This window comes from Balaenoptera borealis, assembly GCF_965194805.1.
Source record: "Balaenoptera borealis genome assembly, chromosome: 1".
Classification (NCBI taxonomy): domain Eukaryota; kingdom Metazoa; phylum Chordata; class Mammalia; order Artiodactyla; family Balaenopteridae; genus Balaenoptera; species Balaenoptera borealis.
Genome location: NC_138860.1, coordinates 191,949,608 through 191,975,839, shown reverse-complemented (window position 1 = coordinate 191,975,839; position 26,232 = coordinate 191,949,608). Strand labels below are relative to the sequence as shown.

General features: G+C 56.3%; 2 protein-coding genes across 3 annotated transcripts; both read left to right on the top strand.

Annotated features, from left to right (window-relative positions):
• Nucleotides 1-2: 2 nt before the first annotated feature.
• CCDC27 (coiled-coil domain containing 27) lies at nucleotides 3-20,596 on the top strand. The gene is given in 13 exon segments (XM_082378602.1): nucleotides 3-5,731; nucleotides 5,734-6,019; nucleotides 6,478-6,608; nucleotides 7,614-7,724; nucleotides 8,300-8,457; nucleotides 10,881-11,060; nucleotides 11,282-11,962; nucleotides 12,140-12,524; nucleotides 12,743-12,873; nucleotides 15,278-15,355; nucleotides 15,586-15,798; nucleotides 17,845-17,949; nucleotides 19,479-20,596. Coding segments are annotated over 13 exon segments (2,721 nt in total). The 5' UTR covers nucleotides 3-5,595; the 3' UTR covers nucleotides 19,605-20,596.
• A 273-nt stretch (nucleotides 20,597-20,869) lies between these two features.
• Nucleotides 20,870-24,492, top strand: SMIM1 (small integral membrane protein 1 (Vel blood group)). 2 transcript variants are annotated; one of them, XM_082354560.1, is made up of 4 exons: nucleotides 20,870-20,932; nucleotides 21,227-21,276; nucleotides 23,063-23,190; nucleotides 23,501-24,492. In XM_082354560.1, exons 3-4 carry the CDS (start codon nucleotides 23,081-23,083, stop codon nucleotides 23,625-23,627), a joined length of 237 nt encoding a protein of 78 aa, XP_082210686.1. In that variant the 5' UTR covers nucleotides 20,870-20,932; nucleotides 21,227-21,276; nucleotides 23,063-23,080; the 3' UTR covers nucleotides 23,628-24,492. The 2 variants fall into 2 exon arrangements, with proteins under 2 accessions (XP_082210686.1, XP_082210685.1); XM_082354559.1 differs by having other exon boundaries at nucleotides 21,227-21,354.
• The last annotated feature ends 1,740 nt before the right edge of the window (nucleotides 24,493-26,232 follow it).

Sequence of the window (26,232 nt, the reverse complement as noted above, 5' to 3'; positions counted from 1 at the left end):
ACCTGAACACAAGGAGGAGCCAACCCTGGCATCCGGAGCGTGGCTACGGGCGCTCCCCACTGTGGGTCCCCGACCTGACGTCCTCAGGAAACCCGGAGAGGCTGCTGGGTACAGACTGCTGCCGGCGGTGACCTGATGGACCCTCCCTGGGGCGTGGCCATCTCGGACCTTCTTGTGCAGGAACTGGAGAGCTGGGTCAGAGGGCCTGGACGACAAGGAGGGACACCAGGCAGCCCCGCCCCCGCTGCCCATCTACCGGAGAAGTGCATCTGGCCAGCTGAGCTCTGGGCAGGTGATGTGTTACCTCTACATCTATGAAGGCAACACACTCTATTTCCCAGATGTCACATTAAAAATCTGTCTCCACTCAGAATTGGCCACCAATGTTATCTTTTAGCTAGTATTTGGTCCAAAAAAAGAAAATAAAGAGAAGATGCTTTGATGCCGCTCATTTCCTTGAGGAAGCACTTTCTCCTTTAAGGTTTTGAAAAGCAGTATTCAGACAAAGCTCAGCTAGTCCTTCCCAAACTGTATCCAATGAACCGTTTCTGCCTGGGTCCCCACAGCCCTGTGAGCTTGGGATGGCGGGTTGGGTGGTTGGGTCCTATTCATGGCCTAGTGCAGTGTTTGCTTGGTGACCATTTGATAGGCAGTAATGTTGAATGGATGAACAAAGTTCCTTCCTGCAAACCTGAGTCTCCATCACCATCTATGTTGTGTTAAATATTTACTTGCATTTTGCTTGGGTTCAAATGGAGGTACCCCCCTATCACACCCACAGGCTCTCCCTCCTGCCAGGAGCCCTTGCTTCTCCCATCTCAGCAGCTCTGGCCATTCTGGTGACTTTCCCAGAATCCCTCTTGTCTTAGTCTGCTCGGGCTGATATAACAAAATACCACTGGCGGGGCGGCTTCATCAGTAGACATTTATTCCTCCCAGTTCTGGAGGCTGGAAGTCTGAGATGAGGGTGCCAGCTTGGTTGGATTCTGGCTCAAAGACGCCACCTTCTCGCTGTGTCCTCACATGGCCTTTCCTCAGCATGTATGCTGGAAAGAGATCTCTCATCCTTTCCTTCTGAGGGCGCTAATCCCATCATGGGCCCCACACTTCATGATCTCATCTAACCCTAATCACTTCCCAAAGGCCCTGCCCCCCAATACCACCATATTGGGGGTCAGGACTTTGACATATGAATTTTAGGGGGACACAGACATTCAGTCCATAGCACCTGCTCATGCTGGCCCATAGGCGGGCACACTAGGTGAGGACCTTTCCACCAGGTCCTCCCTGTTGTTGGGCACCATGACCTGTTCTTCAGTAGGTTTGCTGGAGGTTCATCTATGAGACCCTGGAGAGATGTCCCAAATGGACCCAGGGGGCTCTGTTTCAGAATGGGGGAAGGAGCGCCTGTAAGAGGGACCCTCCTACGCCTCCCACAGAAAACAACTACAAACTAGAGTAAAAAATGCAAAATATAACTACTGAGCATGCCTGAGGATAAAAACAGAAATATTTTGGAGGGAGGTAAAAGTTTGGAGGAAGTGACTGGCATGGGTGAGTTCGCCTTTTGGTTGCTTTTCTCTGAGGACAAGCACAGCTGCAGTGTAGGGTGGGGTGGTGAAACATCTGACAGGAAGGTCCCCCTCTGTGGTCCCTCTGGCTGAAGTAACCAGGGGAAAGAGCCAGGGAAAGCACGGCCATTGGACAGCAAAGGAAGAATGCCAGGAAAGAGAGCCAGATGAGGGCACCCTCAAACCCTGTGTATAAACACTGCCCAAGCCTCTAGCTGCCCTTCAAACTACACCTGCCTGGGACAGACAGAACAATCTGTACTGAGGTTGGAGCTGCTGTCCACTGCAGGTAAGACAGACTTGCAGTCTTAGTTTAGCCACGTGAGTCACCGCTAAAATGAAACCATCAACACTCTTCAGAGGAATATAACAGAACTCAGAGTCTCCACAGCCTAACATTCACAACGTCTGGGATACAATCTAAAATTACTCTACCAGGAAAATGCGACCCACTCTGAAGGGAAAAAATTAACAGAGGGCAACCTCAAGATGACGCTGACATTGGGATTGTCAGACAAAGACTTAAAGCAGCTATTATAATTATGCTTGGTTAGGCAAGTACTCTCATAATGAATGAGGCAATAGGAGATCTCAGCTGATAAATAGAAAATATTGAAAAAAACAAATGGAAACTTTAGAACTGAAAAAAAAAACTTTTAAATCACTGGGATTTAAAAATCCCTGAGTTTAATAGCAGACTCAAGATGAGAGAGGTAAGAGGAAGTGAAGTTGAAGACAGGTCATTAGAAATTACCTAGTCTGAAGAAGAAGAAAAAAGATTTTAAAAAGTGAACAGAACCTCAGGGACTTGTGGGGCAATGTTAAAAGAGCTAAGATATGGGTAATTGGAGTCTCCAAAGAAGAGAGAAAGGGACTGAAAAAATTATTTAAAGAAATAATGACTGAAAACTTTTCAATTTGTTAGAAAACATACATTTGTAGACTTAAGAGGTTAACAAAATCCAAAACAATGAACACACACACACAAAATCATGCCTAGACACACCAGAGTCAAATTGAAGCCAAAGATAAAAATAAAAATCTTGAAATCCACCTAGAGAAAAATTAAACATGACTTACAAGGGAATGACAATTTGCATAACCACAGGACCCTCATAGGAATTATAGAGACCAGAATCCAGAACACCTTTATGTGCTGAAAGAAAAGCCACTTGTCAACCAAGAATTCTATGTTCACAAAAATATCCTTCAAGAATCAAGGCAAAATAAATATATACCTACAGTAAGGAAAACTGAGAGGATTTGTTTCCACTAGACCTGCGTTACAAGAAATGATCAATGAAGTTTTTCAGGCTGAAGGGAAATATATATGTAAATACAAAAGACTATTTCTCCTCTTAATTTCTTTGAAATACTGTTAGAAGGAAAATTTATAACATTGTCTTATGAGACATACAGTATAAGTAGATGTAATACTTATGACAACTATAGTTTAAAATATGGTGGGAGAGGGTTAAGGATCCAATTGGGTGCAAGATTTCTATATTTTTACATAAAGTGGTACAATATTAACTTTACTAAATTGTGAAAAGTAAGGATGTATATTGTGAAACCTAGAGCAACTTCTAAGATATAATGCAAAGGGGTATATCTGAATGTTCAGCAGATAAATTAAAATGGAATTCTATAAAATATTCAACAAATACATAAAATAAAAAAAGAGGGATAGAGAACAAGAAACATGTGGGCAAAGAGAAAACAAATAATAAAATGGTAGGCCTAATCTAACCACATCAATAATTACATTAAATATTAATGGGCTGAACACTCCAATTAAAGGAGATTATCAGAGTGAATAATAAGACAAGACCCAACCATATGCTATTTATAAAAGATATACTTTATATATGACACAAGTAGATTGAAAATGAATGGATGGAAAAAAATACCATACAATGGGAGCATAATAAGGTAAGAGTGACTATGTTAATATCAGTAAAATAGACTTTAAGGCCAAAAATATAAAAGAGAGAGACCTTTCATAAAGATAAAAGAATTGACTCATGAGGACGACATGACAGTCTTAAATGTGTATGTGCCCAATAATAGATCCCTTAAACACATAAAGCAAAATTTACAGAACTGAAGGGGGAAATAGTTCCACACCCTAGTTGGAATATTTCAATACCCCTTTCGCAGCAGATGATGGGGGAAAAATCAGTAAGACAAAGAGGACCTGAGGAATTCCCTGGCAGTCCAGTGGTTAGGACTCGGCACTTTCACAGCAGGGGGCACGGGTTTGATCCTTGGTCTGGGAACTAAGATCCCGCTAGCCGCTAGCCGCAAGGTGCGGCCAAAAAAAAAAAAGACAAAGAGGATCTGACCAAGACCCTTGATCACCTTTACCAAATTGCTATATGTACAACACTACATCCAACAAATGAAGCAGGGTGGGATCGGAGGCTGCCTCTGACCCAGGGCTGAACCACTCGACAGACAGACTTGAGACCCTAGTACTGCAGAGGTATCAAAACAGATGAAGAAGAAATTAGGAAAGAATTTAATAGATCCCAAAGAAAGCATTAATATAACCATCTGGGAATGATCAATATTTGATTTTCTTACATTTATTTTGTGATGCAGGATTACCCTTGTACTGTCTTTATCTCTGGTGACATGGGATATGAGGCACCAAAATCTTTGCAGTGTTGCCTCTCTCTCGCTCTCATTCACACATTTGTTCATATAGGTCCCTCCAGGATGGCACACGGTCCCCTGCCGGCTCTCATAGCCTCTGATTCTAAGAGGGACCCTCTCCTTTTAGACTCAAGACCACAGTCAGGAGTGGAAACCAAGATGGCAGTTTCAACCTTCTGTGTGACGCAGAACTGAGAACCGCATGCCTGGAAACATCCCTCGAGTGGAATGGAGAAAAAGCCGCAGCAGGTGACACTGAAAGAGGCGGGAGACCTCAACTCAAAACAATACTCCAATTTCCCTTGAAACTCTGAGCTGGGCCAGACTAGCAAATGGTTATGCGAGAGGAGGCCATGCAGAGCTGTAGAGGACCCACGGGGTGACCCAGAGGGGACTGGACTCTGGGAAGGCACCTTGGTTCCCTTGAAAGAAAGTGAGGCTGCTTAAAAACACAGCTCTACATGCTGCCTGCAGGGGCTGGCGTTTTCCATTCCCCCTGAAGGATGGGCTGAAAGAATATGAGCTCAAACTACAGTTATTATTTTAAATTGAGATAAAAATCACCATTTTAAAATGTACAGTTCAATGGCATTTAGTCCATCCGCAGCGATGTGCCACCATCACCACTATCCAGTTTCAGAACATTTTCATCCCCCCACAGAAGGAACCCCGGGACCCACGTGTAGTCACTCCCCGTTCCTCCCTCCCTCCTGCCCTAGGAAATCAATGTGTTCTGTCTCTGTAGATTTGCCCATTCTGGACATTTCAGATAAATGGAATCACACACTATGTGGCCTTTTGTGTCTGGCTGCTTTCACTGAAGAGAATGTTTTCGACATCAAACTGCAGTTTGAGGAGCATGAAGTGGCCAAAAAGAAAAGTTTTCAAGTAGCTTCCTGGATGCAGGGACACATCACCACCATTCCTTTGTGTCCTTTGCAAGCCTGAGGCCTGCGTGTCCGGGAATCGGATGGTGGGGATTCAGCAAAATCACAGGAAGTCTCTCTCCTCTATCCCAATTCTATTTTTAAAAAAGAAGTACATACAGTATTCAGGTGTTAAGAAATACGTCTAAAGTGTGGACTTTAATTGAAAAGGTTGAATTTTCACATCAGAGCCACTGACCCAGTGTCAGATTGTTAAATAAGGTGAAATACTAATGATGGGGAAAAAAGAAAACAGAAGAATGGGCTGCTAACGCCTCGGGGCACTTCTCCTGTGCTTGTAACATTCTGTGTGTACAGCGAAGAAGCAGAAGCTTCTGGTTCCCCTTCCCAGCAGAAAATTAAGACAGATGACAGGCGCTGTTTCTCTGTTTCTATGGAGACATCTGTGATGTCATAGACTGCTCCCAGGACCCCTTAGGATGTGGAGCTTGGGAAGCTGGTCTTCTCCCGGCCTGTGCTTGGACCTGCACATCCATGATTGGGGCTGTGTTCCCCTCGACACCCTGCTCCAGACCCGGAGGATAGGTCCAAGTCATCATTCAGGTGGCCAACCTTGGCTCTCTGCTCCACGTTCCCGATGTTACCGATCAGAGCCAGCACGCCCAAGAGGAAAAGTCTGGTGCCCAACTGGATAGAGAAGGGCCTGGTCGTCCTACGGCAAGCGGCCAGCCGGGACGAACAGACCCCAGAATGGAAACTTCACCAAAAAGAGCGCTCCCTCAGCAAGTCAGCTCAGGCCATCAACCGCTACTACAGGAAGACGGTACGGAGTCTCGGGAGAAAGGATGGCCTGGCCACATGCAGGTCATCAGGAGATGACCTGCTTCTCCCACTGGATGAAAGGCCTTGAGGGTGGTGGGCTGATAAGAACATCCCAAATCAGCTTGGCTGATGGATTACAGTGGGTGGATTCTGGGAGTGGATGGAGACAGGGAGAGAAGATGCAATGTCTGCTCTGAGCCTTCCTTAGGGAAGTCTTGAGAAGGAGGGAATGGGGAGGAGAGAAAATAAGGAAGAGACAGCGCGGGCGGGAAGGTTCAGGCAGGTACTACGCGCTGGGGGAGACTGGAGAGCCACCCCACTCCCCAGGGGCCTCCTAAGTGGACTTGGCTCTGGGCTCAGCCGATTGCAACTTCTAAAGCAGGGTCCCCACGGCCCTCACCAAGCAGCCAGCTTTCCGGGAGGAGACAGCCCACGGTGGTCGGCACACACGGCCAGGCCCTGGCGCTCCACCAGCAGATGGGAGAGGGACTTCCCGGGTCCCTCTTCTCCTGCTGGTCTCATTTTCCTGCTCCTCAGAGAGATTTCAACAAGGACACCAGCCCCCAGGACAGCGGCTTCCTGTCTGAAATGGAGGAGCTTTGGCGCAAGTTTCTCACACGTCCGGGCTGTCCCCAGTTCAGCACCAGGTCCACGTCCATGACCCACTATGGTGAGCGTGCCCAGCGGGGCCCCACGTGGGCACCACCCCCCCACCCAACCCACCCATCGGAGTCCGGGACCCGCACGGGGTCCTGGCACACAGCAGCCTGCGTGGGTGGCCAGAGGGGACGTGTGCCGTGGCCACAGCTGCTGCTTCTGAAATTGGCTCTCAGCTGAGGCCAGAGTGGGAACGGGGAGGGAGGGAAGGAAAGACCTGTATTTTTGGTCTCCCAGCCCTCTTGCTTTTTCTATTGTCTCACTCACCAAGATTCAATAGGGTTGGGACAGGGGAGGAGAAGGTTGAAGATTCTGGAAGCTTCAGGAAAGAGGTCCATAGGGCCAAAGGCAGCTCATTAGGGACCAAGCCCTGAAAGGAGCCTTAGCAAGCCTCTCGTCTAAGCCTACGTTTCTCTGATATGGATAAGAGGCTCCGAGAGGGCAGCTAAGGCGCCCAGCTGTCACCCGAGTGGCATCGGTCAGGCCAGGTGTTGTCCCAGACCTCCAGCTCCAGGACCTAAGCTACTCCCATTTCCCCACACACGGCATTTTCCTTAGTGGTGGTGACATCGAGGCCGAGTGCCTGCAGCCAGCAACTGGGGTCCTGTCCGTGGATCTCAGGCGGCGGTCAGGCAAAAGCGGGGCCCCGCCCACCCGTCCAGGCTCTAAGCTTCCCTTTCTCAGTGCCGGGGCCTCGGAGAGCAGCCAGCACTCCAGGACTCTGAGGAGGAGCCACTGTTACAGGAGGGAACGGGGCTGTCCTCCAGGGAAGGGGATGCACGAAACTGCAGAGATTAAGTTGCCCCTGATCAGCTTCAGGTGGACACACCAGTGGTGGGTAGGGGGACAGAACTGCGTTTCGATTCAGTCGCATAGTCCAATCCTATGCATCCGCTGAGAAAACCGCCTTGAACCCTACCCAACATTTAAAAGGGAAAGAAACACTAGTCTCTGTCCTGGAGGTCTTGGGAAGACTCGGCCTTAGCCGTCATCTGTTGGCACGTTTACCATCCTGCAGGTTCAGCCACGACTCTCGCTCTGCCCGAGGACACGTGCGTCAGCTCTGAGACCTGGAAGGTGACTGAGGACCTGCTCTCTGGTCAGGAGAGCTTGGACACGAAGGTGGACGGTGAGGGCGGGCCTGCTGGGCATTGGGGCACGTGTGACCCATGGGGTTCTCTCCTCGGCACCCCAGCCCTGAGGTCCTCTGCCTTCACCTGCAGGGACCCCTGCTCCCCGCAGAGCCACCCCGATCATGCCCCATGGAACTCCCTTCCTAGGACCGCCTGCCTGGCCCTATGTACCTTACACAGGCCCCTGGGATGCATCCCTCCTTGATTAGAGGGACCCACATGCACTGTTCCTACAGACAAACACTTTTGTTTATCCAGAGGTGAAATCCACCCCCAGACGTCTCCTTTGCCTGAATTCAAGGAAACTCCTCAAAAGTGTCCCCTGTGCACAGGGCAGAGTCAGCATGTCCCCTCTTGTCCTGATGCCCAGGCTCTGGGAATCTTGAAGGGTGCTTTGATGCTTCTCATACACACTGGGCTGGGTGTAGGGGATAGACAAGGATGGAGGAGCCCAGCTGGGCAGGGACAGGTTTCAGGGGGATCCTGAAAGGGGGACGTTACGGAAGATCCGGGGCGACTCAGCTCGGGGAGAGTCTGACCGACACCCACCCCCGCCCCCGCCTCTTGACAGGCTGCCGGCTTCCCTTTAGTAAGAGTGCCTGCGAGTTCAATTACCTTCGGAAGAAGAGTGGATCCCAGGTGTTGAGCCCGGCCCCCAGCAACCCGGTCCTAGGGCAGAGCTACCCAAGGAAGTGGGTACCTTGGTACATCTCTGTCATCCACGAGAAGGTACGCCGAGCGCGGAGCCCGGGCACGGATCCTGGTCCTCGGGCCCCGGCTCCACATCCTGCCCGAGAGGATGCCCGACCCTGGGGGCTCTTGTTCTAGTATCTGGTTGGCTGTGTAAGCAGGTCCCAGACATGGCCTGAACTGACATCCAGACCCCCTCCCATGGCTTCTACGAATCAGATGTTTTACAAGCCTAGCTCTTGCCCATCTTCATCCCTGTGGGGGGCAGTTTAGGCTCGCCTGGATGTCACCCACTCTTACACAGCTCCCCCCACGAGTCAAGACCTTCAACATCCATATATTCTTTAAAATAGTAATAATCAGCTTGATGGGCAAAGATCTACCTACGGGTTGATTCATTGTGGTATCACTTTTTCATCCATGTTTATGAGAGAGACTGGCCCGTAATTTACCCGCCTTGTCATTCCCTGTTTGCTTTTGGTGTCAGAGTTTTCTGGCCTCATAACAACAACAACAAAAGTTGGAAAGTTTTCCCTCTTTTTCTATTTTCTGGAACAGTTTGCATAAGGTTGGTGTTATTGCTTTGTTAAATTCTGAAGAATTCATCATTGAAGCCACCTGTGCCTGACAATTTCTTACAGGGTTGGTTTTTAAAATAACAAATTCAATTCCTTTTAAGATATTCCGATTTCCTTTTCTCTCCTTTCAGTTTTGGTAAGCTATGTTTTTCTAGGAATGTGTCCATTTCATGTAAATTTTCAAATCTATGAGCCTAACTCTGTGCACAAGAGTCTCTTAGTATTATTCTTCCAAAGTCTGGAGAAGAATTCTGCAGAAGATTGCCTGTTTTTTTTGTTCCTGACATCGTTAACTTGTGCCTTCTCTCTTTTTCTCTCTGCCAGTCTTATCAATGTTAAAAGTCTTCTCTTAGAATCAGCTTCAAGGTCTTTTTTTTAACGTTTTTGTTTTTGTTTTAAGCTCGTGAAGCTCTAGTGACAATTATGGAAATGTCACACAAAATGCTGGGTAGTTGGTGGGCACACGATGGAGACTCATGAGCCCTGATAGTGTGGGCCCATGAGTATTCATTTTATCTTTATTCCCGAAACTGTACCTCTAATTTTATGATAGATTTCATAATTTGGTTTTCTTTATTTTTTAGAGTTCACAATTTAAAAAGCATCGATACCATGGGAACAAGCAATCCCACTTTTGGAAACTAGCCTGAGGCTATAATTAGCTAGCGTCTCACAGGTATATGTAAAAGGATACTCTTTGCAGAGCTGCTAGGAAAAGGAATTCCAGGGGGAGGGCTGCAGGCTGGGCTGCCCCCAGGGGCTCACACCATGTCCTCAGGGTCCTCTTTCCCTCACCTCTGTGCTGGTCTGCGCTGTGGTAGGTAGCACACCTGCAGCAGCAAGGTTGTGCTGTTGCCAAGTTTGCAGCTCCAGAGGAAAGGAGCGTCCCCTTCCCGGGAACCACGTCTGGTTTGGACACGTGGTGTTTAAATCACCATGGCCTGGGTGAAGAAATGGGATTTCTCCGTGACTATTTTAACTTAATACTATAAATAATTCCCATATACCCTCCAGATTCCCCGCATGTTAAAATGTTGCCGATTTGCCCTGTTCACCTCTCCCCGCCGTACCCCATCTCCCTATATCATCCATTCTTGCCCTGATTTTTAAAAATTCTCTTCCTGCTATGTTCTTTAGGTTAAATTTCCAGTTCTTTTTCTGAATTCTTGAGATGGATACTTAGATCATTGATTTTCCATTGTTTCCCCCAATCGATGCATTCGAAGGCTATAAATCTGTCCTTAATCACAGCTTTTTATTTGCCCGTCTTGACGTGTCCACATGTTTGTTATCATTCAGTTTAAAATATTTTCTAACTTCCTTTGTGACTTCTTCTTGGACTCGTGGGCTCCGTGGAAGCCTATCACTTAATTTCTAGACATTTGGACGACTCCTAGTTATCTTTTCCTTCCAGAATTCTGCCTCTGACCCCCTCCCTCTTGCCTGGAGAATCCCCTTTAGTATTTCTCTCAGTTGTTCAGCTCTGCTGGCGACAAATTCTTCCAGTTACTGTTTGTCCAAAAACACCTTTATTTTGTCTTCAGTTTTGAATAATTGAGGGCATGGAGATTTTGAGAGTGGATGGTTGAGGGGCAGTGGGCACAGCCCTGAGAAGCCCCTTGGAGGTGGCCCTCGGAGGGGGTGCTCGTTAGGTGTCCTCGGTCACACCTGGGGGCTGACCGGGAGCCAGGCCTGGAAGGGAGGCTGCCAGGAGATCCCCGGGCAAGGGTGGTCCTTAGGCAGCAGGTGGCTGGGGACGGGTGGGGTCCAGGGCAGCAGGCCTCTCTTCCTGGGACCGGAGCTGCTGCTCTGCTGGGGGCCGGCGGTGCTGGAGGCGCGTCTGAGTGGTTTGACCGCGCCCGGAGCTGCCCTGTTTCTGCCCAGGACCTGCGCCTGTTTGCACTGGGGAAGGAAGTCCAGCGCCTCTCCGAGCTGGAGGTGCAGGTTCAGAAGAAAGACGAGGAGATCCTGGCTCTCCAGGAGGAGAGGGAGGCCTTGAGAAAGCAGCTGAAATGCTTCCTGCAGAGCAAAAGCCAGGAGGCCTCGCTGAGCGAGGTCATGAGGGTGAGCAGAGGCAGGCGCTCTGCGGGCGGCGGTGGCTTGCGTTAGCCTGACCTGTTCTAGCTGCGGGGGTTCCGTGTCCTTGCCTGTAACGTCGGGGTGGGCCCCCCTCCCCCAGGTCTGGCGGGCGCCCTGGAGGAGGCGGGTCGGGGTAGGGCTCTGCGTGGCCCAGGGGAGCGGTCGCCAAGTCTGAGAGCTGACTTCTTTCACGTCTGAGGATACAGCCAGTGTTTATGCTGGGTCCTCGCGTGAAGTGGGGGCTGGAGGCTTCCGACCATCACCGGACCCTCTGGCCGCCGCTGGAAAAAGCTACCCAGGCACAGATGGTGGGGGACTGGTGGGCGGGGGCAGCAGGAGTCTGGAGAGGCCTGGAAGCATCGTCCTGTGACCCCTGTTCCCCGGCCTCCTGGGGCCTGCCAGACAGGCGTGAGCGGGCAGTGCAGGGCAGTGACCTGCGGGCACGACTGAGGTCGCCCCCCCCCCCCGAGCTCCTCCAAACGAGCGTGCTGGTTACTGCCAGGCCACTCGCCAGGGCTGCTCCGGAGCGGGGGGAGCCAGAAACCATACGGCCCCCCAGGGCTGCCATCTGCACACTACGGACCCCTGCCCACCGGCAGGGCACCCCTGGCAGGAGGACGGTGGGTCCCCCTTCCAGGAAGACAGGTCTCGGCGGCGCGGCCCCGGGGGGCGCTGAAGGTGCAGGTTGCAGCCCTGAGGCTCCCACGGGCCTCTCGCAGGAGCGGCCGTCGGGGTCCGCGCCGAAGCTGCAGGGGAGACTGCACACCCTCAGAGCCTTCTCCGGAGACGAGGAGGAGCCGGAGCACAGGCAGCAGGTGCGGGCCACCCACGCGACGCCCAGGCCACAGGCTCCCACCCGCCGTCCTGACCCGGTGGTCCTCGCCCAGGCGAGACCCTCGGCCGCGCTTGCGGGGAGCAGGGCAGGGGTGATGGGGCAGCTCCTGGAGATGTAACCCCCCAGCCCCTCCCCCTGGGGGTGCCCTCCGCCCCCGTGAATGGTCGAGCCCCTTCTACAGGGGTGCCCCCAGTCCTGCCCAGTATCCCCTTCCCTCCCCCGGATGCAGGGAGAGCACGCCGTGGCCGCCGGAGGCAAGGACCTGGAAGGAGGCAGCTACGAGGAGGAAGAGGGCCTGGAAGGGGAGGACGAGGGGCCGAGCGCCAGTGCCGGCAGGAAGGGGGCTCTGCAGGAGAAGCGAGGCGAGGAGGAGGAGGAGAAGGCGGGGATGGTGGTGGCCACAGAGGGGGAGGAAGAGGAGGCGGAGGGTGTGATGGAGCTGGATGAGGAGAAGGAGACGCAGGAGGAGGAGGCCGCGGGCAGGAAGAGGGCTGGCTCGGTGGCCGACGCCTTTGAGGAGGAGCTGAGAGCCCAGCTGGAGGAGTACGAGCAGCTGGTCCAGGAGTTCCAGTTCCAGCTCGAGATCACCAGGACCAGACACTCCCTGGCAACAGGTGGGATGCTGGAGGGCGATGAGGCGGGGGCCAGCGGCGAGCACACCCAGCTCTGCCGGCTTTGCCCTGTGTCCCTCTCAGCTGGGACCATGTGGCGGCAGCGCTGGAGCCCCGGGGTGGCAGCCTGCAGCCCTCAGCCTGTAGTCTCAGCCTGGAGCCCTCGGGACGACGCGGTGACCAGCCCCCCTCTCCTCCCCTCTCGCTCTCGCCTCACCCAGGAGCCATCATGTCTTTACAACGACAAGTGGAAATCCAAGAATCGCAACTGCAGAGCTTCAACACGGAGAACGAGGTGCTGCAGAAGGAGCTGTGGGACCGGAAGCAACAGCTGCAAGCCATGTCCGACAAGGTGGCGGGGTCCTCTGTCACGCCACAGGCGTCCTCCCTCTGGGGCTCTGGGGCCGCTGCCGTCCGTCCCATCCCCCTGATGGAGGCGCTTGACTAGGGAGCTGATAGCGGCGGAGCTGGGGTTCACAGTCATCTCTGTCTCCTGGGCCACTGGGCTCCTGGCCATTTCTCAAGCGTCTCCTGGCCCCTGGGTCCCAGGGTTGAGAGCCCCACGGACCTTAGGGAGATCGCCACTGCAATGAGCCCAGTGCATTGGTGACCTGAGGGAGATCGCCAATGCACTGAAGCATTTTTATTTTTAAATTTTATTTTATTTTTTGGCCACGCTGAATGGCTTGCAGGATTGAACCCAGGCCCTCGGCAATGAAAGCATGCGTGGAGTCCTAGGCACTGGACCGCCAGGGAATTCCCTGAAGCATTTTTAGCTTTTATTTTTATCCAAGTTTTTCGTGCACAAAGCTACATAGCTTAAGGAATCAAACAGTTCCCCAGGCTTATTATGCGAAACAGGAGTCCGACCCTTCTCTTTCTCATTTGCCCATCCCCCAAGACAACCGCTTTCAACTCTTCTAGCTGATTCTTGAGTGCTGGCTCTTCGTATCTCGAGATTGCATGCTTACAATGCCCATTCTAGACGTTTCTCCATCTTGGCATCATCTAACGCTTCCCTCTTTCCTTGTTTGCCTCCCCAACCCGGGAACTCCTCCCCCTCCCCATTCTATTCCATCACAGCGTCAGTGAGTGGACGCTGCATTTACATCACTGAGACAGTTATCCGGTGCACACGCACGTGACTGAAACACAAGTTCTGTGAAACAGTATTAAGATCCGTAAACCACATTTTAAAGCCGCTGCCATCCACATCTTTTCTCTTTCTTGACCTACTCCTATATTTTTACTGGAGCACATCCTTCAGTAGTTTTTTGAGAAAGATGAGTGAAGGTAAAATTTGGGGGACATCGTAAGGACATTCTGCAAATGTCCTTCTTCTACACATTAATAGAATTTGGTTGGAATAGAATTCCGGTATGGCAAGCACTTTCCCTCAGCAGTGTGAAGGCATTGCTCCACGTGTCCGAGCTTCCAGGGTTCCTGGTGGGAAGGCAAACTCATCCTGACTCTTGTGCTTTCTTACAACATAGTTTTTGGTGGTGCTTGGTTTCCCTCTGGAAAGTTGCAAGATCCCAACTTTGTCCCTCGTGTGCAGAAGCTTCCATAGTTGGGACTTATTAAGGGTCTGTTTTCATTTGTCCTGGGCGCTCAATGGCCAACTGGAAACTTGTGTCCTTCAATTCTAGAATTTTTCTTTGTTTATATAGTTTTTATTTCATTCTGTTTCCTCTGAACCTTCCTTCTGGCATCCCCATCAATTGGCCGGTGGACTTCCCCTTCTGGTCTCTTTTTCCTTCCTGTCTGTTCCCTCCTACCTTTCATAGCTTTGTCTTTCTGTCCCACTTTTAAGAGATTTCCTTAACTTTGGCAACAGCCCTCCTCCTGATCTTAATTTTGCTCATTTACAGTTCCCAAGATCTTGCTTGCGTTCTCTGAATGTTCCTCCCCTGCTTTTTTGGAAGCACACTCTCGTTTTGTTTCTCGATTGCAGTATGTCTCTAGCCTCCCTCAGAGCGTAAGTGATAATTATGGGTTTTGGCTTCTTGTGCCATTTCTGTCTCCTATAAGCTCCTTTTGTAAGTCTGTTTTTGGTTTCTGTTATTCCTGCAAGAATCTTGCTCCAAGGTCAGAGCTGCCTGGAAGCTCTGAGCCCTTGAGCGATAATTTTGTGCTTCACGGCAGAGAGCTGATCTTGGGCGTTTCAGCGGAGAGTTCGTTCAGTGGTCATGTTGTTGGGTCTCTCCTCTTGGTTTGCCCAGATTCTCCTGGAATCTGGGAAACTGGGAGAATTCCTTTCCCGGAAAGTAAAGGCCCAGCTGCTGGTGTTTTAGGACCAAGTCGGGCAGAGGCTGCAATCTCCACATTCAGCCCCTACATCCTGCACCTGGAGCTGGGCGTCTCCACCAAGTGAGCCTGGCATCTCCCAGGCCAGAGACCCTCCGTGGCCCCCCGGCATCAAGTCTCCTGCCAGGTGGAAAAAGGGCGGGCGCTCGGCAGCTCCCGGTCAGGGACGAGTCTGCGGCTCCTGGTTTCTGAAACGACGTTCCTCGTCGTGTTGGTTTCCACGTCCAGAACAGCCCAGAACCACCAATTTCTGAGATTTCCAGGGGCTCTGACAGCTCTCCCCACTGCTGGCTCTGGAACCAGCCTCCCAAGTGTGTTTGGTGTCGCCCCTCCTCCCCGCCCCGTCCAGCAGAAACCAACCGCGGAGCTTTCGTCTTACTGAGTTCAGGGAGGGGGCTGTCTGGTGTCTTGCCCCCCAGCCCCTGAGCGAAGCCCCGTCTGCCTTGCAGTTCTCCAACCTCCGGGAAGACAAGAAGCGCGAGGAGATGATGGGACTGATCGAGAAGGACAACCTCTTCCTCCGACAGGTGCCCGCGGGGTGGTCAGGGGGCAGCCGCAGGCCCGGATGGTGACGGTGGGGGGAGAGGAAGCTGGCAGATCCCTCACCGCTGGGCAGCACCCCATTCAGCAAATCCGGAAGCACAAACACCCGCAGGGGTCCCTGCCACAGCCGGGGCCGGGCTGAGTTGAGGAGCTCAGGGGGAGGTGGCCGTCTTCAGGGGAAGGATGACTACCGCTCCGTCTCTCCACCCCCCAGCAAGTGTCAGAGCTGGAGAAAGAACTGGTCAAGCGGGAACAGACCATCTCGGAGTTGGAGGCCAAGGTCAGCCAGCTGCAGGCCCAGGTGAACCAGAGCCAGGACCGTCTGCAGAGGCGGAAGCAGCTGCAGGAGGAGATGCAGAGCAAGAACGAGATGATTCAGCAGGCGGAACAGCAGGTCCGCGTGGCCCTGGAGAGCACCCAGTCCAGGGTACGCCGGGTCCCAGCTCCTGAGGGCCTGCTCCGGGGCCCCGCCCAGCGCCGCCCAGCGTCGACCCGACCCCGGGGACGGTGCACGGGTGCTCTGGCTCACCCCCCACCCCTTGTGTCCAGGAATGCTGGTGGAGGAGGGGGCAAGGGTGCAACGGGCGTGGCAGCCTTAGACGTAGGAGCCGGAGGGCGCCGGGTGTCGGGGCTTTGTCTATGGAGGAGCCCCTTGGGTTGTGCTGTGAAAGGGACCCAGGGGTGTGGGTGGCCAGCCAGGAAGGAGAAGGGCTCTGAGGTGGGAGAGAAGCAGTAATAATAATGCCATCCATGTATAACTTAGAGAGCACTTGCTGTGGGTCAGGTGCTGTTCTGAGCATTTATTAAGGCATTCAACCCTGTTAACAAAGCTGGGATGTGGCTTTCATGAGTGTCCTCACCTGATAGATAGGAACCTGCAGCAGAGAGGGTAAATGGTCCATCTGAGGTCCCAGAGCTGCGTGGATGTGGTGCTAGGGTGTGAAGTGCAGGGTCCCCATTCTGAGCTCCCCATTACATGTGAGTAAAGGCATGGGGCAGGGGATTTAGGAGGGGCACGTCAGAGAAGATCTGACTTGATTTAGAATCCAAAACCAGCAAAGGTAAAGGCCCGGAGCGTGCAGGCTTTTGAAATAACATTTTCCCCACCCACCCACCAGGAGTGCCACCTGTAACCAGCCGTGTTCTCCGTCCTGTTGGGGCCGGCCTCCTGCAGGCCAGCTGACAGCATCACTGAGCCCCTCCCCCTTGCCTGTTATCTTTTATAAAACTGTGTTTCCCATCCAGCAGCATTCCCAGCTAAATCGCTAGATGGGTGACGGTGTATAGATGGTTCCATTTCTAGTGGGTTTGGTAGAGCCCAGAATGCTGTGTTGAGAAAGATTCTGAGGCTCAGTCTGGGGTCGGCAGGAAGTAGTGCCATGACCGGTGAGTGATACCTGAGACAGGCCCGGGTGTGGGGCACTGTGGATGGTTGCCCTAGGTGACTACCACCCCTTACCCAGCAGGAGCCACCTCTGGTACAGAGGGTGATGAGGGTGCCCATTTCCCTCATGACCCCTGTACCTAGCATGGTGCCTGGCACCGAGCTGGCATTAATCCATGTTGGAAAGAAGGAAAGGAAGTCCCCTGCCCCCTCAAGGTCCAGGGGCTTGTGGCATCCTTGTCCCAGAGGCAAAGTGGACCGACTTGCATGGTGTTAGGCAATGCCACATCTCTCAGCGTGGCTCTCCCTCAGCATTTCTACATCGGTGGGGCTCCCGGACACTGAGGGTGAGCAGCTGGGGCTGAGCTTGTCACCGTGACTTGGGGGACACTGTCTGAGGGCTTCTGGCGTGCAGATCGGAGGAGTTTATTCTGAAATTATTGAGAGGCATGATTCGCTCACCTCTGGGGAGGTGGGCTGGGGCCCTGAGCACCCACAAGGATGCTGATGGCAGCAAAAGACTAGACAGCCTCAGTGGTCCATTCTGCTTAACTCCTGGTTAATGCCTGGTTAACGCCTGGTTAATGCAGATGTCCACAGCATGGAGCGCCTCTCAGTCATTTAGAAAAGGAGGAAGGGAGGGAGTACAATGACCAAAGGGGGGCTGACGGAGTCTGCAGGACATTTTCTGCGCCACTGACAGTCTCCTGGGGGTCAGCAGGAGACTGTGGCTGAAGCTCCTTCAGGGAAGGGGGGAAGGTCTGGGGGTCATTTGGAGCTTTTGTTTTGTTTTGTTTCGACCACATGCAGGTTTTGCTTTTTCAATTAAAAACAAACAAACAAACAAAAAACTTGGTGTGGTAGAAAGTCTTCGCACTTTGGTGTTAAGCTTCCTGGGTCCAGGTCGTGATCTGGCACCTTCTAGCTCTAAGGCGACCACACTGACCTCTCCCACCCTGATTCCAATTCCTAAAGCCAGGAAAAGTGAGGCCAGGTCTACCTTCCCTAGAACCTCAGCAGGTGGCAGGTGTGGAGGGTGCTGCCTTCCTCCGCTAAAGGTGAGCTTGGTTATTTTCCTTGTGCTCACAGCTCGAAAGACTAAGGAACAAGATCATCCAGGCCACCTTCAACGCCATAGGATTCAAGTCCTTGGCTACCGAGATCTCTGACTATGACATCCTGGAAGCCTTGCAGGTATACCCAGCCTCCTTGTCCCCGGGGCCACGTCTCCACGCCAGAGCTCCAGGGTCTGCAGCTGGGGGCAGAGGGGAGAGGCCTGGATGGGAGGCTAGGGACCCCCATTCTTGTCCTGGTGGTGTCACCCTTTTACTGTGACCCCAGAACAGTCCTTTCTCTCTGCTTAGGCAGAGGGGACTAGGTCTCCCTAACGGGTGGCAATGTCCCCGAGTTGCTCTCAGCATTCAGCGCCCAGCAGCAGCTGCTGCAAACCCACACAGTGAGGTAGGGAGGGGACCAAACTGCTGGGTCCTGGGCATTTTCCTGCAGGAGGAGCCCATCCTCAGGCTCTGCCCAGCTCAGCCTCCTCCAAAGATGCTACTTTGCACCTCAGCCTGGCCTCCGCTGGAATCCCTGCTGAGCCAGGAGTCTGGCACGGACCCTCTCCCCGGCCTTAGTGCATGCCAGCTCCTCAGTGACAGGCAGAGGCCTCAGAGGGGCAGGGCGGTGTAGGGGAAATAGTGCAGCTTTGGGGCGGCAGGAGTGAGTCACCACCTCCTGGACCTTGGCTTCAAAGCTGTGGGCCGGTCACTTGACTGCGCTGAGCCGTAGAGCTTCCCTCTGTACCCGGGACAGCGTGCCTGCCTTCCAGGCATCACGGGGCCCACAGCTCTGGGAGAAAAGCATCTGAAAGACAGGTGCTCCATGCAGGGCCCCAAGCCTCCTCTGACAACACAGCCCTAGACCCCAGCAGCTACCCATGACCTGCCACTGGCCCACATTTCTCTGGGGCTTGGTGCCTTTCCTCTCTGAGGTGGGGCAGGCCCCTAGTTAATGGTGCTCTTGTAGGGTGGCCACAGTCCTCGGGGCAGAGGGGACCTCCGCATGGGGACCTGGGGAGAGGTCTCTGTTGTTTGGGGCCTGGGGCCTGGTTACTGTCGTTTGTGAGAAGGGAAGAGGGAGGAAGGAGAGAGGGGGGAAGGAGAGAGAAGATGGGAGGGATGGGGGATGGGAGGGAGGGAGGGAGGGGGAGGGGGGATAGGAGGAGTCATCACCACCACCCAGTAGCCAGGGAAAACCCCCTTCCTTTGCCAATGCCCCACACAAACCAGCAATGGGCCAGAGAGAAGGAGGCTGAGGAGGGGCGGGACAGCCTTCCCTGCGCCCAGGACAGAATGGACTTGAGGTTAAGACTTGACGGCCTCTGAGGTCTCTGGGAGTCTGGGCTCCCAGCAATTCCCAGAGGACTAAGAAGTGCATTTGGGGCAGACTCCAGGGGTGAGCTGACCTGGAGCCGATGGTGGGCATCTCTCCCCAGCTCCGAGTTCTGTGGCTTCACCCCTGTGGCTGGATCAGCCGTGGTGGGAGGGCTTTCAGAACAGAAATTGACAAATGCTACAAACCAGAGCTTTTTATTTTCCCCTGGAGAACAGGTTGTAAATATTCACCAGCACAGCACTGAGGCAGCGGGCTCTTCTCGGGGAGGGAAGGGTGGTGTCCCAGGAGCCTGCAAGGACTGGACACACGCTGCTGCATGTCTTTTCTAGTGGATCATCTCAGAGAGAACTGACTACTACAACCAGTTGAAACAGAAGGGGGTCAAAGTGCCCCCCCTGCAGCAGTCGGAGATCTTATCCTCGCCCAGCAAGTCCAAGAAGATAACCTCTAAGTAGGCCCAACTAGGACCCCAGGCGCAGCCAGTCCAGCGGAGGCCGGGACCCAGCCTGGGTGTGCCCTGTGTGCCCCCCCTTCCCCTCCGTCAGCCCCCCACGGCCCCACCCTTGCGCCCAGATTCAGAATTACACCTGCTTTTGGCCACCGTCTCACCTTCTCCTTCACTAGGACACGCAGGGGAGCTTGGGCTACATGGACACCCCCCATTCCAAAACTCACTCGTTGGGGGTCAGCACAGCAGCCTGCACCCCTGGCTCCTTCCTGGGAAGACCCCACGCTGAGCAGGGTGCCCTCTGGTGGTCCCAGGTGTAGGAGGCCTGAGACTGCGCTCCTGTCCACCGCATTCGGTTCAGACCCCGCAGAGGTCCTTCTCTGCCGCACACACCTGCGGCGGTTCCCCTGGCAGGGGATCCCCGGCTGGGGCACTGTTTTGCCGGTGCGACCCCGCGGAAGAAGATGGGTCGGGCTGCGGCACTTCTGTTCACATCCATCGCTCCTGAGATGAAAGATCTGCGAGGACAGGCACGCTTGTCAGTGTCGTTCACAGAGACCTGTGCCCGGCACACAAACACGTGCTGAACCTAGTCAGTCCTCGGCCTCTTCTCTTTGCTCTCCACCCTCACCTGTCCACGCATCCTTTCAGCCCCTCCTTCGCGCAGCGCCCGCTCGCTGAGTGCGTCCAGTGCATGGCCGCCCCGCCCAGGCTTCTGGCCGCTCAGAGCGAGAGGAAGGCCGGCTGGCGGCTGGGGGCCCCGATGACTGGCCGTCTCCGAGAACAGTCCGGTGTCTCGGTTCTAACCAGGCGCGCTCGCCATCTCCCCTCCCCCCACCGAGCCCGCTTCTGCGCTCGAGCCCGGTTCCCGGCGGGGAAACTGCAACAGTGGGGAGGGGTCTAGGCCCTGGAGAGAGGCGCGCTCTGCGACCCTTGCGGCTCCTGCGGCCCCGGCGCCCCTTGCTGCCCCTCGCCCCTCCAGCACGCACCTCCTGGAAGGCCTGGGGACCTCCCTCTTGCTCCGCCCCTGCCACGCCCCCGGGAACGGCCCCGCCCCTCCACCCCTCCATCAGGCCCCACCCCCGGTCCCGGAGTCCGGCGGCCGCCCACCCACGGCCCCAGGCCCCGCCCCGTTTGTGCCCCGCCCATCGAGCCCAGGCCCCGCCTCGACCTACCTGCCCGGCCCCTTCCCCGGGCCCCATCACCCACCGCCTCGCCCCGCCCACCCCAGCCCTGCTCCGCCCCCACTCAGGCCCCACCCCGTCTAAGGCCCCGCCCCCCTCCGGCCCGGGACACGTCCGCGGCGCGCGGAGCGGCCGGGGGCTGTCGAGCCAGGTGAGACACGGGGTCGGGGTGCGGTTTCCTCGAGTAGAAGAAGGTGGTGGGCCTGGTTTCGGCAGCCCCCCGCCCCGCTAGGCCGCGGCCTCTGCAAGCGGCCGGCCCGGGAGAGAGGAGTTGCTGGGGTGCAGGCGGGGTTGAGGCTGTCCCGGGCCCACAGACCCCGAGGCTAACTGCCTTCGCCGCTCCTGCTGGCCGCCCGGGACGCCCCAGCGCCCCTTTCCCTTCCCTGCCCCTGGCAGCGCCGCTCGCTCCTCTTCACCTTTTCTTTATTTTCTGTCTTTCTTTAAGGTTGGAGGCATCTGAGGTTCCTCAGATCCCGAACTGCAGGCTGGGAGGAGGTGAGATCCACGGGCCGGGCTCTGACCATCTTCCTGGATCGCAGAGGCTTCGACCCCCAGCGCCAGGACTCTCCCCTTGTAAGCTGTGGGCTCCCTGGAGCTGCATTGGGGGTGAAGGGGTCTAATGTATATGCAGCCCCTGTGTGCCAAGGACTCTCTGTCCCCACACACTCCCAGGAGGCGGTGGTACCCCTGAGGGTCCCAGGGCTTAGCAGGTGTCCCTGCCAGGCAGCACAGCCCCAGGGTCCTGTGACACTGTGTGACCATCGCATGTGGGTTGGACAGACCATTACAAGCAAGTGAATGAAGCCCTCAGAAGCTCAGCTCCAGCACCTCCCCAGCTTCTGGTGGCTTTCTCCAACCAGGACTACTTGAGGGCCACCATCCACATCAGTCAGGAACTTGTTCTGCTGCAAATAACAGGAACCCACTGTCCCAGGCTTGAACAGATTGAGCTTGACCCTCCTCAAGTCAAGAAGCTCATGGGTGGGCAGTTGGTGTGGATTTGGAGACTCAGCACCATTGGGCTGGTGTGGCAGGATATCCAGATTGCAAAGTGGCTGCTCAGCTCCAGCCATCACTTCAAGGCAGGAAGAAGGAAATGGCTGTTCTTTTGTTCATGAAAGCAAAAGCCTCCTACCTCCTGCTGCACCCCAGCACATTGCTCACATCTGGGTGACATGGGAAAGCAGGGGTCAGAGTATTAAGCTTGTCTTAGCCCATGACTGTCACTTTGGGCTGGCACACTGCTGCCTGGAACAAGATGGGAACTCTGGCCACAGGAGGGAGGGGGTGGACATTAGGTAGGTAGCTAACAGAGTTGGCCCTTAGCCCCTTTCCTGGACACACCCTGGGAAAGCAGAACCCACACTCAACAAATGCATGGCCTTCCCCCGGCCTGAGACCCGGCCTGCATGGCTGCCCCAGAGCACAGGATCCCACAGGAAGGACAGGCTTTGTGGCTTTGAGACAAGCTCGCTTCCTTTGTCCCATGGGCCTGGGATTTGGGAAAGGGCAAACGTGGAAGCATTTTGGGGGTTTAAGAACTGCCTGATTTCCTGAGTTTCTGGGTTGGCTTCTTGCTAAGTGGCTCACTGTGATTTTAAGCCTCTGTGTCCCAGATTACCTGGATGAAAGGTCAGGTTTTCCCAGGCTGGCGGGAGCTGAGCAAAGTCTCAGCCCCTGGACTCCCAGCAGGGCAGAGCGGTGGGTGAGGGAGGGGCTGCAACTCGGACAGGCCGGGCAGGCCTCCTCCCCCTACTGGACAGGCCGTACCAGCTGCCCCGAGTCCGGCTGCCCCGCTTGCCCCGTCCCCTTCCTGCCCAGCCTCCAGGGACAGCTCTGGGGCCTTATCTGGCAGGAATGGGAGGAGGGAAGGCCACTAGTTATCAGGCTTGGTGACCTGGCCCCAGCCAGGGGCCCTCCAGGGTGGCAGCAGCTGTGCCTGGAGGGCGCCCCCCCGGCCCTGGGGGAGCAGGCTGGGTGGAAAAGCAGCCTCTCACATTCCTGAGGGCAGGGTTTGGCAGACTTTCAGACTCCCTGTTGGAATTCCCTCTTGCCTCCTCCCACGTGACCCTGGACAAGTGGCCTAATCCCTCTGCATCCTGGTCACTTCCAAAGCTGGATGAGAGGATGCGGGCCAAGAGCCAGCCCACCTGGCCCGTTACGGCCCCCAGGCAGACCCTCACCCCAAAAGCAGTGCCACACGGAGCCCTGCCCCTGGCCTCACCGGGTCTGGAACAGTGTGGCTTGGGAGGCTCAGCCCACCTTCTGCCCCTCCCGCCAGAGCCCCGTGGCCCCCAGGATGCAGCCCCAGGAGAGCAGCATCCAGTACAGTAGGTGGGAGGACAGCAGCCGGGATGAAGTCAGCGTGGCCAGCGGGCCCGGCGCAGAGGAGGCCTCGGGCTGTAAGAGGTGAGGGGCTGGGGAGGAGGGGCCCCCCTGGCCCTACGCAGGCCCCTCCCATCCTTCCTGCCAGCCTCTGCTCTGTGCCCACTGGGCGCCCACCCCAGGCGGTCTCGGCAGACCCGGGCCCCACACCTTCCCCGGTGTCTCCGCCACTCCCCTCCCTCCTGTCTTCCAGTCCGGAGCGCCCGGGCTGCCCTCCTCTGCAGCCCACCTGCCCGGGGCCCGCTCCTCCTCCTCCCCCAGCCCAGCCGCCCCCCCCCGCCCCCCCGCACTGGGGGCCGCCTGGGGGCTCACGTGCCTGCGGTTCTCACTCTAGGGTCTCCCGGAAGCTGTGCTCGGGCAAGCTGGGCATCTCCTTGAAGGTGCTGGGTGGAGTGGCCCTCTTCTGGGTCGTGTTCACCCTGGGCTACATCACCGGCTACTTCGTGCACAAGTGCAAATGAACGCTGCCCAGAACATGCGCCCGGGGCGTGGGCTCGGAGGGACACCCCGTGTGCGAGAACCCCTCCGTGTACACGGACCCGCCGGTCTGCACGGACCTCAGCGTACGCAGCCTCCCATGTACACAGACCCTCCTCTCTATACACAGGCTCCCCTCTGTGTACACAGCCCCTCACCATGCACACAGACACTCTCCCCCCACCAGCGCACAGACTTCAGGGGCGCACGGGGCACACGGGGCACACATACTGGCCTCAAGCTCACGGGGACACCACTGTGCACAGCTGTCACAGGCACCCACAGGCGTACAGCCAAACAGGGACACGGGTACACAAGGACACACACGTGCACGCCTGGCACACACAGCCACCCAGGGGCCCACGTGGCTGGGAGGCCGGGCCCAGCCTGAGCTGGGGCTGCAGGGTACACCCAGGCTAGGCCCTCAGTCCAGGGCCCCGAGAGCTCCCCTTCTCCCCCAGGCCGAGGGCACAGGCCTGGCAGCCCCAGGGTGGGGTCCTCCCTGGGTGGGCATCGTGCGGAGCTGTGTGGCCCTGACCAGGCCCCTGCCCTCTCTGGCCCTTCCGACTCCCGTTGTGAAAGGATGGCTCTGAGGGGGTGTATGTGTGTCCCTCTGTCCATCCACCCTCCCCGGGGGCTGAGTCATTTCCTGGGTAGAGTGGGGAGAGGGGCCTTAGCCCTTGTCCCAGACCCCCCACTGCATCTTCCCTCCAGGAAGGTGGACACGTTCCCCGGGGCTGTCCACCCCACGGAGTGGGGCCTGCAGGAGCCCGGCCCCTCCGCCGGCGCCCTGCAGGAGGCCCAGACCCTGCACATGGAGGTCGTCATTAAATGTCTGCTGAATGAAAACACGGATGACGGTGTCTCCCGTGGGTCTCCCCGGCGAGGTGTGACTCACGGCCCCCGATGTGAGGCCAGCTGGAGGGTGTCTGGACAGCGGCCGGGAGGCCTGGGACAGGGCCTGTGAGCCGCCCGCTGGCTCTGGGCCTTGGGATGTGCCCAGTCCTGGCCAGGCCCTCTGCCGGGAGACGGGAGCACAGGGGCAGGCTTGGGGGCCCGCATGTGGCTGGACCTGTTCCTGCCTCTCCTGACCATGGACAGCGCCTCGCCGGCTCTGCTCCCGCTCGCTTGGCCCTCACCTGCTGTCAACTCACGCCTCAGGCCCTGTACACCCCTTGCCAGAAACACCTTCTTAGGGAATTGGTCCTCACCCCACAACTGCCCAGAACTGAGGGCCGGAGATGAGGGACAGTCAGGATCACTATGGGCTCATAGCAAACCTGGGTGTCAGAGGCCGAGCTGGCAGGGAGGGCAGAGACCCCACGGGACTGGCCTAGGGCACAGTGGGCCCACTCCAAGTCTGCCCGGGCCGGGCGGGCGTGAGGTGGGGCTGCACCACCCGGGTGATCCCTGGCTCTGAGCCCGCTGCTGGGCTGGGGTCTCCCAGCCGCGGTGCTTCAGCAGGGCCTGCTGCGGGGCAGGGGGCGGGGGAAGCAGGTTAAGGGGCAGTGGTGGAGGGTCTGTCCCAGCTGCCCTGGTCTCTGCACCTCGGCACCTGTCTCCGGAGAGACTCTGCCCCCACCTGCTTGGCCACAGTCAGGGAGGGGGCCCCAGCTGGCCCGCACCTGTCTGGCCTCAGCCTAGCACCCCAGTTGGAGTCCCCTCTGGCCATCTCAGGACGGGCACTGGGGTGGAGGGTGTGGGGAGGTGGGCAGGGGCCTCTGGCCTGGCATGTTTCGGCTGCGTGGCCTCCGGGGGCTCGCAGCGGTCGGCGGTCCTCGCTGGAGGTGCAAGGGCTGGCCCTCCCCGAGGCCCAGTGCAGCCTCGGCCAGGAGCGGGGCGAGGGCGCGGGACAGGAGGGAGGGGCCCCCGCTGCCCCTGCCCCCCACTCCCTCTGAGGCCTCTTTGGCTCCAGGGCCGCATTCCCCGAGTAGACCCTGGGCAGTGGCAGGCCTGCGATGGACAGGTAGATGTGACTGGCCTGGGGCAAGGCAGGGAGGTGGGACGGGGCAAGGAGGGGCAGCCAGCAGCGGGAGCCGGGGGAGAGGAAGTGACCTCGGAGCCTGTCCGGCTCGGTCCAGCACTGCTGGGTGACGCCCAGGGTCCTCACGAGGCCTGCTCCCCAGGGTCGGGGGGAACCTTACGGGCGGCCGTGGACGGTGCTGGGGTCTGGCCTGGGTCTGGCTGGCCGTGTCCTGTGTGCCCCACGGTCCAGCAGGTCTCAGCATGGAGAGCTGGGCGCACCGGCCCAGAGCCTGGGGGATGCCATCGCAGCACCCCTGCCCCGGGCTCTCCTGGCACCGGATGCCTGGCCCACGGAGGTGGGGGGCCACAGGCAGGGGCACGCTCCTCCACGCGGCCCACCTCAGAGAGATGTGCCCCGGGGCCCCAGCTGGACCCGAGTGGCCGGGGTGGAGGTGGCGTCCCGACAGCCCTGGGAGGGTTGGGAGAGGACAGGACAGGACCCTTGGCCTCCCCTCCCACAGGAGGTTCAGGATTGGGGTGGTCTGCTGGAGGCGGGTCCCAGGAACTTGACTCCTTCGGGAAAGCCCCGGGGTGGGGTCCACCTGGTGATGCTGCAGGAGCAGG